General features: G+C 31.7%; 3 protein-coding genes across 3 annotated transcripts; 2 read left to right on the forward strand and 1 right to left on the reverse strand.

Annotated features, from left to right (window-relative positions):
• The first annotated feature begins 1,111 nt into the window (after positions 1-1,111).
• On the forward strand, positions 1,112-5,572 carry LOC130899747 (60S ribosomal protein L26). Its single transcript, XM_057809927.1, has 4 exons — positions 1,112-1,363; positions 1,565-1,753; positions 1,818-1,958; positions 5,388-5,572. Exons 2-4 carry the CDS (start codon positions 1,586-1,588, stop codon positions 5,526-5,528), a joined length of 450 nt encoding a protein of 149 aa, XP_057665910.1. The 5' UTR covers positions 1,112-1,363; positions 1,565-1,585; the 3' UTR covers positions 5,529-5,572.
• A 1,112-nt stretch (positions 5,573-6,684) lies between these two features.
• On the reverse strand, positions 6,685-7,739 carry LOC130899746 (protein PBDC1). Its single transcript, XM_057809926.1, has 3 exons — positions 7,480-7,739; positions 7,326-7,424; positions 6,685-7,130 (listed from the first exon to the last, which is right to left on the reverse strand). Exons 1-3 carry the CDS (start codon positions 7,480-7,482, stop codon positions 6,771-6,773), a joined length of 462 nt encoding a protein of 153 aa, XP_057665909.1. The 5' UTR covers positions 7,483-7,739; the 3' UTR covers positions 6,685-6,770.
• A 387-nt stretch (positions 7,740-8,126) lies between these two features.
• On the forward strand, positions 8,127-13,069 carry LOC130899742 (zinc finger protein 239-like). Its single transcript, XM_057809922.1, has 3 exons — positions 8,127-8,429; positions 8,517-8,926; positions 12,460-13,069. The coding sequence occupies exons 1-3, from the start codon at positions 8,207-8,209 to the stop codon at positions 12,868-12,870; spliced, it is 1,044 nt and encodes a 347-aa protein (XP_057665905.1). The 5' UTR covers positions 8,127-8,206; the 3' UTR covers positions 12,871-13,069.
• Positions 13,070-14,549: the final 1,480 nt, after the last annotated feature.

The raw sequence follows: 14,549 nt of genomic DNA on the forward strand, positions 1-14,549 counted from the left end.
AACAATATTAGAATTTCTAATGTCGAATTGTCAGATTTCGCATTTTTATTTCAAATTATATAATGTTTCGAGATAAGAAATTCATCGTTTATTTTTGTATCCATATTTAATCCAAAATACGTTCCAATTTAACTTAACCTCAAAAAACAAAAAAGTGGTACAAAAGCGCATGTGCAAGCACTGTTCGCAGTCGTTGGCAAAATTCATTAGAAATGGGCCAAGGGCTTGCCACTTTCCCTGCAAATTTTATTAGAAATGTACCTTTACAGTGTACAACTTTAACATACCCTATGATTCAGGGAAACAAACAAGTTTCTTATTTGGTATATGTAGTGTTAAGAAAAATATTTGGAGAAGTTCATTCAAACATTGCAACGAGAATGACGTACTAATAATAAAATATTGACCTTGTTTGTGAGATCGAAATTAACAACCAAAGTTTTGACAAAAACAGCAATTCTTATGCATCTTTATGATAGTGAATTTTCTTTCGTGTTAACTATGGAAGTATGAAGCTCTTTCTTATTTCCACGTTTGATCCTTTTCAATAAATAACGTTCTTATGGTACAACTTTTAAAAATCTTATCTGAATTTCTGCTTTCGCCAAATTATTTATTTTGTATTTTGTTATTTAATATTTTTATCTCTCTCCTAAATAACAATTGATAATTCTATTACATTTAAAAAATAACTTTATCAGCAAAGACAATTGCATATATATGTCTGTTATCAGGTGACACCATAATAAATGGACTAGATACTTAATCCTGTTAATAATCTAATTCATTTGATAATGAATTTCTTATTTTGAAACTGTTACAAAAGTTCTTCTACATGTTTGTAAATTCAAGCTGTAAATATTACGCTAGTCCACATGACACATACACTTATTTAAAATTCTTTTATATATGAAACTAATCACGTAAATTTTATAAATGAAGTGTAATAAATTGTTGATTGTTTATTCTATTTTCAAAAACACATAAAAAGGTCTAAGAAATAAAAAGTTGAAGAATGTGATATTAATTTAATGTAACAATAGAAAAAATAAAACATTATACCATTCAGTTGATTAAAGTATGTAATACATCTTACATTAATGTATTGCAGGTGGCATGAACCTTCTGATCTTTGGGAGAAGATTAAAGAATAAGCTCTACTTTTATAATTATTTATTGTAATAATGCGATCCATTAAAATATGTTTTGGAGGCAATTAACAATTTTTACGTGACGGGTTAAATTAAGGAGGCTGTTTTGCTCACTGGTTCAGGACTAAAAAAGAAGCACTGTCATAAAACTACATTTTAACTTTACTGTTGGTAAACCTTCTTTCATATCAAAAGTTTGTTCTGCTGTTGTCGTAAGTTTATACTTTACTAAAAATCTAAGTTCATCCTTTTAGTTAAACAACTTTTATACGAATTTTCAAAAACTATGTATTCATTTAATTTAAAACTAAATGAAATGTATTTGTATTTTTCGTTAAAATTAATTTTGAAATTAGTTTCTGCATTTTTTTGTAAACATAACCTACATCGAGTCAACTTAACCATGTTTTTAGGGGTAAAAAACAGCGTACAAAATGAAATTCAACAAACTAGTGACTTCTTCGAGAAGCAAAAATAGGAAAAGGCATTTTACAGCTCCTTCTCACATAAGGAGAACACTTATGTCTGCACCTTTGTCTAAAGAACTTAGACAGAAGTATAATGTAAGCACCATGCCTATTCGTAAAGATGACGAAGTACAAGTAAGTTCTTTAAAAATAAATTAAATAAAAAATGATATATAAAACATAGATGTATATATTTTAGGTAGTGAGAGGTCACTACAAAGGCCAACAAGTAGGAAAAGTTGTACAAGTTTATAGAAAGAAATTCGTTATTTACATTGAGAGGATCCAAAGAGAGAAGGCCAATGGAGCTAGTGTATATGTAGGAATCCACCCCTCAAAGGTTTGTATATTTTTCATGGTTAATATGGATTATACATGAAGAGTTTAATTATAGATTTAAGTACATTGATAAGGTATTATATCTGTTTTGAAGGTACTGCAGGCATTCTTTATTAGTTTTGTTTGTAAATTCCTTCATTTAAGGGTTGTTAGGTATCTCTTCAATAGTTTTTCATTTCAAGATAATCATCATTTGTATCAGCTTAATTTTGAGCTTTTTATCTCTATCTTGAGCATCTTGATTTGTTCTATTATCAACACGATAAATAATTAGTGAGGCTCCACCAAATTCACTTAAATTTTTTTTGTGCATATAGGGTTGTTTTTTAGTGTTCCAAAAGTACCATAAAGGTGGGGAAGACACATATTTCCTGACATAACACTCATCACCTTTTGCATGCATTTTGAATGTCAATAATTATCAAATCATATCAAAATAAGCATCCACATGAGGTTTAAAAACAAAGATTAGAACCTAACCTAACCAACCTCTTCCTCCACCTCTTCTCTTGACTCAAATTTTGAATTGGTAGCTCTATAGTGACAAATTGCCAAAAAGCAGAGCTACTAGTTCAAAATTTAATACAATAGAAGAGGTAGAAGGAAAAGGAGGTTTATTAGGCTATCTTTTAGTCTTTGTTTTTAAACCACATGTGCTATTGATGTAGATGACCACCTATTCCAATATTATTGACATTCAATGTGCATAAGGTAATGAGTGTTATGATGGAAAATATGTGAGCCTCCCATCTATATATTTACCATCAACACTATTCTTTGCTTACTTCCATTGTAGATTTTCAGTTTTTCATTTGTTTTGATTATATTTATGAAATTACTCCCAAATAATAAACTTCAGTCATAAATTTCTCATTTTCCATTTCTTTTTAACATCTTTATCATCTAAGATTGTAGCGAGATTTTTGTTTGGTGAATCTTGGTTTATTTCTTACTACAATGACAAAGTAAATCAGTGTTGTAAATGCTTGTTTTGTTACTCATTTGTTAAATGGAGGTCACCCATTAGGTGATGGTTTGAAGAAGAGTTAGGGATGAGTTGCAAGATAAATGTTAAGGAAATTATGATTTCTATGGCCTATAATTTGACTCTGGTTTTGATAAATCCACTACTGGGAGTATGGGAGGAATAATATTAGAATTCTAGCACCTCTACAATGTTGAATGTTGTAACAAAAGACAAAACTTCCCTCTGTGTAAAACCAATAAATTTACATTTGTATTGTTATCTTTTTCTATGATGTGATAATATCTGCCATGTATTTTTCATATCTTTAAATATTGCACCAATGTTTGAAATAAACGATATTTTTCATCCATTCTGTTCCCCAGAACTATTATCTTGATAAAACCTTCACCACTTAATTTACCCACCCTGTCGATAGAAGTTGCCTTTTTAGAAATTCCAAATTGTCTTTATTCTATAATATTCTTAATTTCCTAACTGTATGCAATGCACCTATCCTCTTGAGACACTATTTTCCGCATTGTTTCATGACATCATCTTCTACTTCTTTCCTTAAATGAATCTAAGGGAGCTGTTTTTGATCCTAGCGTTGTCTGAATCAATCGTCCACCTGACATTGACGTGCCCACATTTCAAACACACCTAATTTGAATCAGAGCTACACTGTTTCTAGAGGCTAGAGACGCGCGGAGGACATAGTTTAATTTTACACTTTGTAATCACTTGTCTACATCACTTTGTACCTTCATTGTATTTCTTTCAATTTAACATATTTAATGTTAAACTTTATTGTGTTACATATTCGGCATCCATAGTTCATTATAGAGTCTCACATTTACAAATTTGGGACCCCTGCACTTCTCATTGTCACTGTTTGGTTTGCTTTAACTGTCTATTTTTCCCTCTTATTTGTCTTAAGTAACCCCTGCAATATCCTCTTGATTGAAATACACTTTTTGAACAAAAAAATATTTACTTTCACATCCATAACACTTAACTGATATATACATTTCTTCTTCTATATATTTCTTACTGTAAAAGTCAACTTCAGAATTCTTTTTCTTGTATATTATGATTATATGTCTTTAATTTTCAATTCAGTATCTAAAAGGCCCGTATAAGTTTGAGATTTTAGCAATCTGTCGTCTTTACGTCTTCTAAGTCTTTAACTAAATAAGATGTCTTCTGTGTAAACCGTACATCTTTCAGATTCACAGAATATTTTCCAACAGTTAAATTATATGTCTTTAATTTTCAATTCAGTATCTAAAAGACCCGTATAAGTCTGAGACAGTTAATGATACATCTTCTGAGTAACTCCTTAACTAATTCTCCCGCTCTTTTCATCTATTATTACCTTATATGACCCCTCTTATAATGGGGTTATCGTGATGATGTCTGCCGTCACAAAAAACTACTTGTCAACTTAGTTCAAGTTAAAGGAACAGATATGGGAAAAAACAAAAATGGATAACCAAGTGAAAAAGGAACTTAAACAATTTGGAAAGATATAATATACTTTGTCACTTCATCAAAAGCTGCTCAACTTCCTCTAGCTCTCTAAGCAATATCTCAACATACATAAAATGCTCCAGTAACTTTTCTGATAATAATCTCAGTTTTAATATTTTTCTCATTATGTATAAATTAGAAAGTGTTCTTTCTTTCAAAAACATTCCATAGACTTCTCTACATTTTTTACACCTTTGTACTCTAGATGTTTATGTATGATAAAGCATTTCACTTTAGTACTTCATCATATTTGGCCTAGCACTCTCATTAAGGAAGGCTACCTCTAAGAACTAATGTAAGATAGTGGAGGGCTACTTGATGCAACTTCGTAACATCAATCTGAGATTAGATTTTAGGAAAGTCAAAGTGGAAATGTGATATTTTGTTATTTATAGATTGATGTCATTTTCATTTTGATTTTATAAAAATATGATTTCATAAGCTAATTTGAAGTTGTTAAAGATGTTTTAATTTATTTGAAATAACTCTATAAAAGCCTTTATTTATTAATTTGAATAATACTTCTCATCATCTTTCAACTCAAAGTGTACTGCCAAAGACTGCTATAGAGTATGGTAATGGAAAACGGTTGAATATTAATGTTTATTTTTAAAAATATTCTTTATCTTAAAAATTTCAATTATTAATTGATAGTTGAGGGGAACCATAATTTATATACTGTTGATTTGGTATTTATCAACAATTTAACTTTCACTCTGCAAAATCTCGTATCATGATGAACCAAACCATTCGTAGACTGCAATCCTAGAACTTGATAGTGACGCTGATTGCAGAAGTTCTTTCTGTAGTTTAGTGTTACAGTCTCGTTTCAGTTGCACCTTGGTGAAGAAATTGGCACTGATTAAATATTTTTGATTTGATTGCTAAGTTTCAACACCGAATAATTTTTTTAATAACTTTTTTGTTTGAAAGGTTGTCATTGTTAAAATGAAAATGGACAAAGACAGAAAGAAGATCTTGGATCGCAGAGGTAAAGGACGTTTGGCCGCTTTGGGCAAGGACAAAGGAAAGTACACTGAAGAATCAGCTGCATCTGCTGTAGAAACATCTTAAGTGTTAACATAATTTTTATTAATAAAATATAAAATTTGACAAAACGCTTTTATTTTTTTTTTATGTGTTTTTGTTTAAATGTTTTATAGATAAATTTTATAAATAAATGGGAAACATGTAACCTTGACGTTCCCAGCTGGAGATTTTCTCCAGAAGTGGTATTTGGTATCATTTGAAATATATTTAGGGCCTGTTATGAAAGTAGTAGGACTAATTTTCCACTCAAAAACATTCGATTTAGCCATGACAGTATCACCGCAGGCCTCCTTAATCATGTCGTGAGTTTCTTTGTCCGTTTTACCAAGCTTTACACAATATTTTATAACTGCACCAGTAAACGCTCCAATGCTTTAACGACCCAGAGTTACCTGCTAATAGTGCTGGTTGTTTCTTGCTTTCCCAATATATTTCTCCTCCAATAGTGCGCCGCGCAGAACTCCTTTGGTTAGGTTTCTTTTTCACTTTTATTGCAAAATTAACTACACCAACTTTTTCGCGATCCTACTGATGGCCAATTATGTTTGTGGTTTTTAAAATCGATTTGGCAGAGGGAACTTGGAGTTTTGGCCTTCCAGGAAGATGCGTGGAGCAATCTGCATGCTGTCTTTTAGGAACATTCTTTGTTTCCTCTTTCAAAATTTCTAGATACTCGCGTCAGTGTAATGTGAGTGTTAGTCTACACGCTTCAGATAGTGTAATTTTGTATGGTGGTGTAAACAGTGTATTCTCAATTTCGCGTCAAAACCGCGAAATCTTTAGGTATATTAAGGTCACCAACACCAAAATGAATAAAAGCTTCATAAGTAATTAAATTATACATAATATAGTGAACAAAGGACAATAGTAGACAAGAATTAAAATTTAACAGCTAACTTAACACAAAATTCCCCATTGCTTATGTACCGGTAGGAAAAAAAATCTTTTTAAGACACAGTCAAAATGATGAAATCAGAAATTAATGAAATATTTAATCAATAGTGTTTCTTAATTCACTTCACGTTTATTGCATGGAACTTGTGTTTTACATGCTTTTTTGAACAATTGCAATGTTGTGCCCATTGTGGTGGCCTCTACTGAAAATTTAACAAATCTTATATGGTGGATTTAGAACTGTTCAGTTTTTGAGGGTAACTTACGACTAGATTAGATAACAAGCTACTTTAGAATAATTTATTATATTACAAAACTTATCGAAGTATAAAAATTATGAGTAAAATGTTTGCTTCACAAAAGAAAAGATTTTTAATTGAGATTTTCCTGTGGTTTGGGCCAAAATTTCTTCCTAAGAATATCATTAACACCTTCTCTGTTCCTAGCCAATTCTATAGCATAAAACTGTATTCTAGTAACTAAGATCGTATTTTCTTCTTTATAATCCTCTTTGGCATCTGCTCTAAGCAAAGTTCCAAAACTATAGTCTTCCACCAAAGTTTTAAACCTCTCACAATATGGTCGCCACTTCGCCTTTTCTTTAGTACTTTTCAATTCGTTTTCATTTATTACCTCTAATTCCATTTTTGGAAATTCTTCACGGAATACCTTGTAAATTATATCATCTACTGGTGTTAATTTGAGCAATTTTGGATCTACTGAGCAAAGGATCTAAAAAGTTAGGAAAAAATTTAAGAAATGCTACAAAAATTGAAACAAATATCAACTTTTACAACAATTTTATAACCGTAAAAACTGTCAAAAGTTCACCGGCTATTTAAATATACTAAGCTACGTTATAGTATTAATTTATAGTTGTAAGTTTTTAGCTCCTATCAATTGAAGAACAAAATAATATATATTTACATTAAAATATACTTCTGCGTGATCGAAAGCTTTGATAGCCCACATCGTTTCCACAGCCTGGTCATTTTCAAATTCTTCGGCAGGACGACTAAGAACATCCTACAATCGTAAAAAATTATTATCCTCGAAATTACTTTTGCTTTTTTTATTTTACCATTTTAATCTGTGAAATACGTCGTAGTAGCGTTTATTTTGACCCGATTTTCACCAAAGATAACCTAAAAAACCTGTTAAGATGTAAGTAAAGAAAAACTAAATGACAGGTGACATTTGAGGAGGGGCAGCGTTACAGATATCAAAATAGGTTTATTGAATTTATTACTGTATTTCGATAGCGTCAACTAAGGGTCGCGTATCTTTCCCAAGCTTATTCTAGGGTGTTCTCCACAGTCAGTGATGTGTGTTTCCAACTTCTCATCATTAATTTAATAGTCACAGGCACTATTTGATTAGAGGCTTACAAAAATTCTAAATCATTCACCAACAATCTGCGAACAGATTTTCGCATGGAGAGTTACTCCATACTAAAGGATATATAACAAATTTTCTATCCTCATAGCTTCGAATTGTATCGTAGGAACCATAGGCAAAAGTCCTTGAGGATATGCAAAGGCCCTTGTCGAGACTTGACGAATAATACCTGTTGGCACCTATATTTTTCATTTACTGTTTTTAATTGCGATATATTTATATATTAGTTGTATGTATATTCTATACATTAAAAATTGTTAACAATTTATACTATCAAATTATTTTTTAATATTGGAACATGGATAGAACATCAAAGTTATGACGTAAGCCGTATACATAACCTAACTTTAAAATGTAAATTTAGCAAATTTATTTATAAGCAATTTTTATATATACACCAAAAGTAAGGGATGTTTGAGGAAATATCTTTGGAAAATAGACAAATACAGCAAGAATTAGATGAAGAGGATTGTGAAACAGAAGACAAAAACGTAAAAAATGGAAGAAGTTTTTTAAAAATTGAAGATAAGGATTCGGCAGAAAATGCCGAAGACTTTAAATATAAATGCTCGTATTGTACAAAATCATTCAAAATAAATTCTAAACTTCAACGTCATTTGCCACTACATACAGGTACTTTGTTATTAAGTTATTCAGTTAATAAAATTCATTGGTATTTTGTGTTTCAACCCTTTCGATGTAGGATATATACAATTGCAGGCGAGAAGAAATTCAAATGCCAAGTTTGTAATAAAGCATTTACACGAAAAGAAACCCTAAGAGACCATTTAACTATTCATACAGGAAAAAAGAAGTTCAAATGTACAGTATGTGATAAAGGTTTCCTAACAAATGCTTATTTGAAAATACACATGAGGTTACATACGGACGAAAGAAATTACAACTGCGCTGATTGTAACAAGAATTTCACTCATAATTCTCTGCTTAAATTACATCAAAAGATCCATTCTGTTGAAAGACGATGTGTTTGTCAAGTATGTGGGAAAACTTTTGCCAACAATTATAATTTAAAACATCATTTAACGCAGCACACAGGAGATAGAAAATATTGTTGTAGTCTTTGTCCAAAATCGTTTGCAAATAACACTACTCTTAGGTTTCATATGAAGGTAAATATTTTTTTTGTTTATTCTCTAATACAATTTTCTTTAGCTTTTTACTTGTTAGACCTTTTTATATATATTTCGTGATGATTTGTCTTGATTTTAGTTGTCTTTTCATAGAAAATTAGTTTAATAAATTTAATAAAACCCAAGTAAATTGAAATGTCGAATTTTAACTATTATTTTAAAATGATTTTCATAGAAAAGAGACCTAAAATCAAAATGAATTATCACAAAATATTCTAATGCATTAATAGGATATTCAAATTTTTTTTGACATTTTTCTGTTGCAACAAATATTAGATCCCACATTATAAAAATGTATGCATGCCATTTTCTTTTCAATACTTTTAAAAAATTAATTTATCTGATTGTGAATGATATCTCCAAATTAGATTTTATATCAGAGCTTCTGAATGAGATGCTAGAGAAATTTCATATTTAAAAGTCAATTTATGAAAAACATTTATTTGTATTATGAGGTCCATAAAAAAAGGTTCCTAAAGAATTTTCACAATGAAAACATCTGCTACTACTACCACTGGCACTACAGCCCTCAAAGAGCCTCACACCTAGCTACAGATTCTCATCAACATCACCCAACCATCGTTTGCGCAGTCGCCGGCCCTCGCGGCCGTTCAACACCCAGGTTCAGCCTACATGATAACCGGGCAGAGTTGTCATTATTTTCGGTTACTATTGATCCCGGGTATTTAAACGACGAACTTATACTGGCCTACTTCGAAAGCCCCCGGGGAGTTCTTTTTCTTGACATAACTATGTATTTGGTTTTGGACTCGTTAACAGTGAGTCCCGCTATACTGGATTCCTCCTCCAGCTGCTCAAAGCCTTCATTCAGTTCACGCTCCTGAGTAGATGTGTCATCAGCATCATCAGACGAGAGGGCGTCTCCTTGTCTGAGACCTCGACCCATTTTGGAATTCTTGTGAGGTCTCCCCCAGCTATCTTCACATTGCTCTTGTTCTCAGCTAACCTCATCCGAACCAGGCGTCTAAGTTTAGGAGGAAACCAACCTAATGTAACCCAAATCAACCCAACCTGACTTATTCTAACATAACCCAACTTAACCTATTCTGACCAACCTAACCTAACTTTCTCAACTGTAAGGCGAATAAATAATTCAGAAAATGCAACGTCATAGTATTGCCATTTTTGGCTATAAACAGTGTTTTAAGAAAATAAAAATGAAACTATCAAACTGAACTTAATTATGATATAACCGTAATAGTATTCTTAAAAATATTTTATTAATTAAGACATAATACGATCCCTAAATGGTTAATGCCAACATTGGACACGCCATGTATGGCACAATATAAAATGGCGTCTCATACGAGTTAATTTCCGTTTCAGACAAAGCTGAAAAATGCACATTTTCAAAAATTAATTTCTCAAAAGCTATTTATCTCCCCGCAATTTAAAATTTCGTATATAAAGTCTTTACTTCATGGACTATTTACCATAAAATATCCAACTCGACGATCCATAACTAATATTACGTTATTATTTACTATAGAATCCCGCTAATCAGAACTAATTGGGACCGGGGCCGGTTCGGATTGCCGAACAATCGTTTTCGAAAGGAAAAGATTCTGATTAAACGTTGTTTTTGTACATATTTAAAAATGACAAAACATTTCCCTAACTTTAAATCGTATCATTCAAATGTTAAATGGAAAAAAAATTCTTCGCATTCCGGAAACACGCAGAGGAATGAATTCGATTGGCGGGGCAACAGAAAAAATTGACAAAACGTGGTTTGTAACAAAGTGTTTTTGACGATAGACGATGCGTTGAATCATCGACGGTGGGTCGCCCACATCTTTCCTCCGCTCGGCCATTTTTTTTACAGATGGTTAGGTTAGGTTAGGTTTATCTGCGTCAGTTTTAGTTGTAGTGTTCGAGTGTTGCCTAATATCTTCGTACATATTCTTCCCCCGTGATTAACGTTCCTAGTTATGAAACATAATAGCTACCGGTACCAAACGTAAACATACGACTTGTACCTTAGAAGAAAAACTCGAGTTTTGAATCGCTTAGATAAAAGCGAGAGTGCTACAAAACTAGCAGCAGAATTTGCAAGATTACAATTTCTGATTGAAAAGAAAAAACTTACCAAGCTTGAACAGTTCTACACAGCATCATCGTCTAGCCAAATTCTTGAAAATCTTCAAACATCCAAAATTTCTAAGTTGAACAAAGTCGATGAAGCTCTCTACTTAGCCACACCTTAAGTGGACCTCTTGTACAAGAAAAAGCTGTGCAACTGAACCGTTGGAAAGTTCATCAACTGGAGTGCAGTTATCTTCAAATGAAGCTGCGGCACAAGCTTATCTGGATAAGTTTACTGCTATTACTACTGAAAGAGGATTTTCTCCTCAATAGGTTTATGATACTGACGAAACCGGCTTAAATTTCAAGGCGTTGCCAAACAAAAGTTTAGCAGGAAACTCGGACCTTCGGGCTTAAAATGAGCAAGGAATGAGTCACATTGATGACATTTAGTAATGCCACCGGAAACCATAAATTGATGATGATCGGTAAATCAAAAAATCCGAGGGCATTTAAGCATGTAAACACGAGTGTGAATGGACATGGCTCTATTTAAATTCTGGTTTCACAACGAGTTCGTCAAGGCTGTTGAACGTTTCAAAATACCAAATAAGACAATTTTGTTCATTGACAACGTCCCATCTCATCTAGATATCGCATAAATAAAAAATTTTGGAATCAAAACTGTATTCCTCCCACCGAATGTTACAGCTTATAGACCAAGGGGTTCTCTCCAGGCAATGAAATTAGCCTATCGTAAGAAATTTCTCCGTACAAAAAAGTGACAGTGAAAATGTTGCTTACTGATCAGCTGAGGCATAGAATACAGTTACTAATTGAGCTATTACAAAAGTCTTGGAGGAAGCTGTGGACCTACCTTGATTTTGTTGACTCGCCAGATGGCAGTTCTAACCAACTGGTTAGAGAAATTCCCGGTTGTGGGGAAGCAAACGACTCACACATCGATGAGCACAAGATCCCGTCACCCACGAGGAGTTTGCCGACAAGGACATAGCAACTGAAGTGAACCGAATTTATTGCCAATCGGCAGTTAAGATTTTCCGAAAAATCGGATAAGCGGGGCTCTAATCTATTTATTTTTGCTGTCACAGAAACCCAACAATTTTGTTTTTATTGACACATATTTATACCCTTTATCTGATTTATCATAATTGGATACACACTGGATAAGAAATTTAACTTTAATTTTTATATCCACATCAAATCAAATGACGACCCAATTAAACTTAACCTCAAAAAGCTGGTGCAAAGGACTAATTTTACGTCGAAGTGGTTGCCTTTTCGCCTATAAATTGGGTTAGAAATGTACCTTGACTCACGAAGATTTCCCATTGGAATAACTAATAACTATTCCATTATCTTAAAGTCTATTGAATTACACAACGTTATAAATACGTTCGATCTTCTTCAAATTTTTGTGGTATTAGTTTTTTTGTTTGTTGTAGGTACATAACAAGGAATATATTTGTCCCTATTGTACCAAAGCATTCGCAAGATCAAGTTATCTAGAAAGTCATCTACCTGTACACACCGGCAATAAAAAATATAAATGCCCCATTTGTTTTAAAGGTTTCGCCTGCAATTCGAATCTCTCCCAACACCTCATTTTACACAGTGGCCAGAAGAACTTCATTTGTCAATATTGCTCGAAAGCCTTCGCATTAGTATCGAAACTGAATAGACACATAGCGATACATACAGGAGACAAGAAACACATCTGTCCTTTCTGTAAGAAAGGATTTGTCCAGAATGCCAATATGAAAAGGCATATAACCACACATTTGAATGTTAATGATGGAAAGTTAGTGTTTCGAAATATTTCCAATAATCAAATCAACACTTTTGGGGGTGTGTAATGAACTTATTGTTTTTATTTATTTATATACAACAAAAAATATTATATTTGATTTTGCATTATCCGTTAAAAATATATTAACCAATTATTGTTTTTTTTTTAATTTTATCAAATACAGAGCTTTCTTTTTCTGTGTAGTGTAGTGTAGTATATGAAATTTATTTATACCCAATAAATTTAATAAAAACCTTTCATCCAATTATATTCACTTCAACTTTAAAAATTATCTCTGTTAAGAATTGATCAAATTGACAGCTGACTCGACCTATCTCAACCTTATCCTAACCTCACACCTTGGTAACCATGTTCATGCTAATTTTTAATTTAGTTAAGTTGGAAGGCGATAAGCACTTTTTGATATGTTCACGCGACAGGCAAACGTGCTCCAATTTGTAATTTCAAAAATTGTTAGGTATATGAGCAACAATCCGACGATTCAAAAGGTACCTTTTGAAACTCTGTTCAATAAACTGAGCATTTTGTCAACTTTGGACTTCATCATTTCTCAACAAAGAACCCAAACCCACTGAAAACAACAATAACAAGTTTCTACTTCTACTGTGCATTTTGTCTCTAACTTTATTTATTTACACACACTAGACACTATAATAATTAACATATCACTACTTTTATAATTTATTTTATCTAATTTCGCTATCAAATATAACACTTTAAGTCACTCATTGACATTAGGAAACATCCCATTTTACATAACCTTCATATATCAGTTATGGAAAGTAGTTATGTAAAAACTTTACTTAACAGTTTGGAACATTCCAGATCACTCAAGAAATTACTAGAACCTTCTAAATTGATTACAACAGTTTGCACTCATATAAGAAGTTTTCAGATCATTCGGGAAATTTCTAGAACCTTCTAAATCGATTATAGTAGTTTGCATTCATGTAAGAACTTTCCAGATAATTCCAGAAATTTTTAGAACGCTCTAAATCAATTACAATAATTTGCACTCATGTTGGAACTTTCCAGATCATTCGAGAAATTTCTAGAGCTTTCTAATATATATATATATATATATATATATATATATATATATATATATATATATATATATATATATATATATATATATATATATATATATATATATATATATATATATATATATATATATATATATATATATATATATATATTAGGAAAAGTTCTAGAACCTTCTAAATCTATTACAACAGTTTGCACTCAGTATTGATCTTTTCAGATCATTCGGGAAATTTCTAGAATCTTCTGAATCGTATACAATAGTTTCCACTCATTTTAGAACTCCATAGAGCATTCTAAATCGATTTCAGTAGTTTGCACTCATTTTGGAACTTTACAGATCATTTGGAAAATTTCTAGAACTTCATAAATCGATAACAATAATTTACATTCAGTTTGGAACTTTCCAGATCATTCGGGAAATTTCTTGAACTTTCTAAATCGATTACTATAGTTTGCACTAAGTTTTCAAGTTTTCAGATCATTCGGGAAATTTCTAGAACCTTCTAAATCGATTAATATATCTTGCACTCATTTTGAAAATTTCCAGATCATTCGCGAAATTTCTAGAACCTTCTAAATCGATTAAAAAAGTTTACAATAATTTTACAATTTTTCAGATCATTCCAGAAATGTTTAAAATATTCTAAATCAATCGCAATAATTGAACACATTTTA

Source organism: Diorhabda carinulata, chromosome 11 (genome assembly GCF_026250575.1).
Source record: "Diorhabda carinulata isolate Delta chromosome 11, icDioCari1.1, whole genome shotgun sequence".
NCBI lineage: Eukaryota > Metazoa > Arthropoda > Insecta > Coleoptera > Chrysomelidae > Diorhabda > Diorhabda carinulata.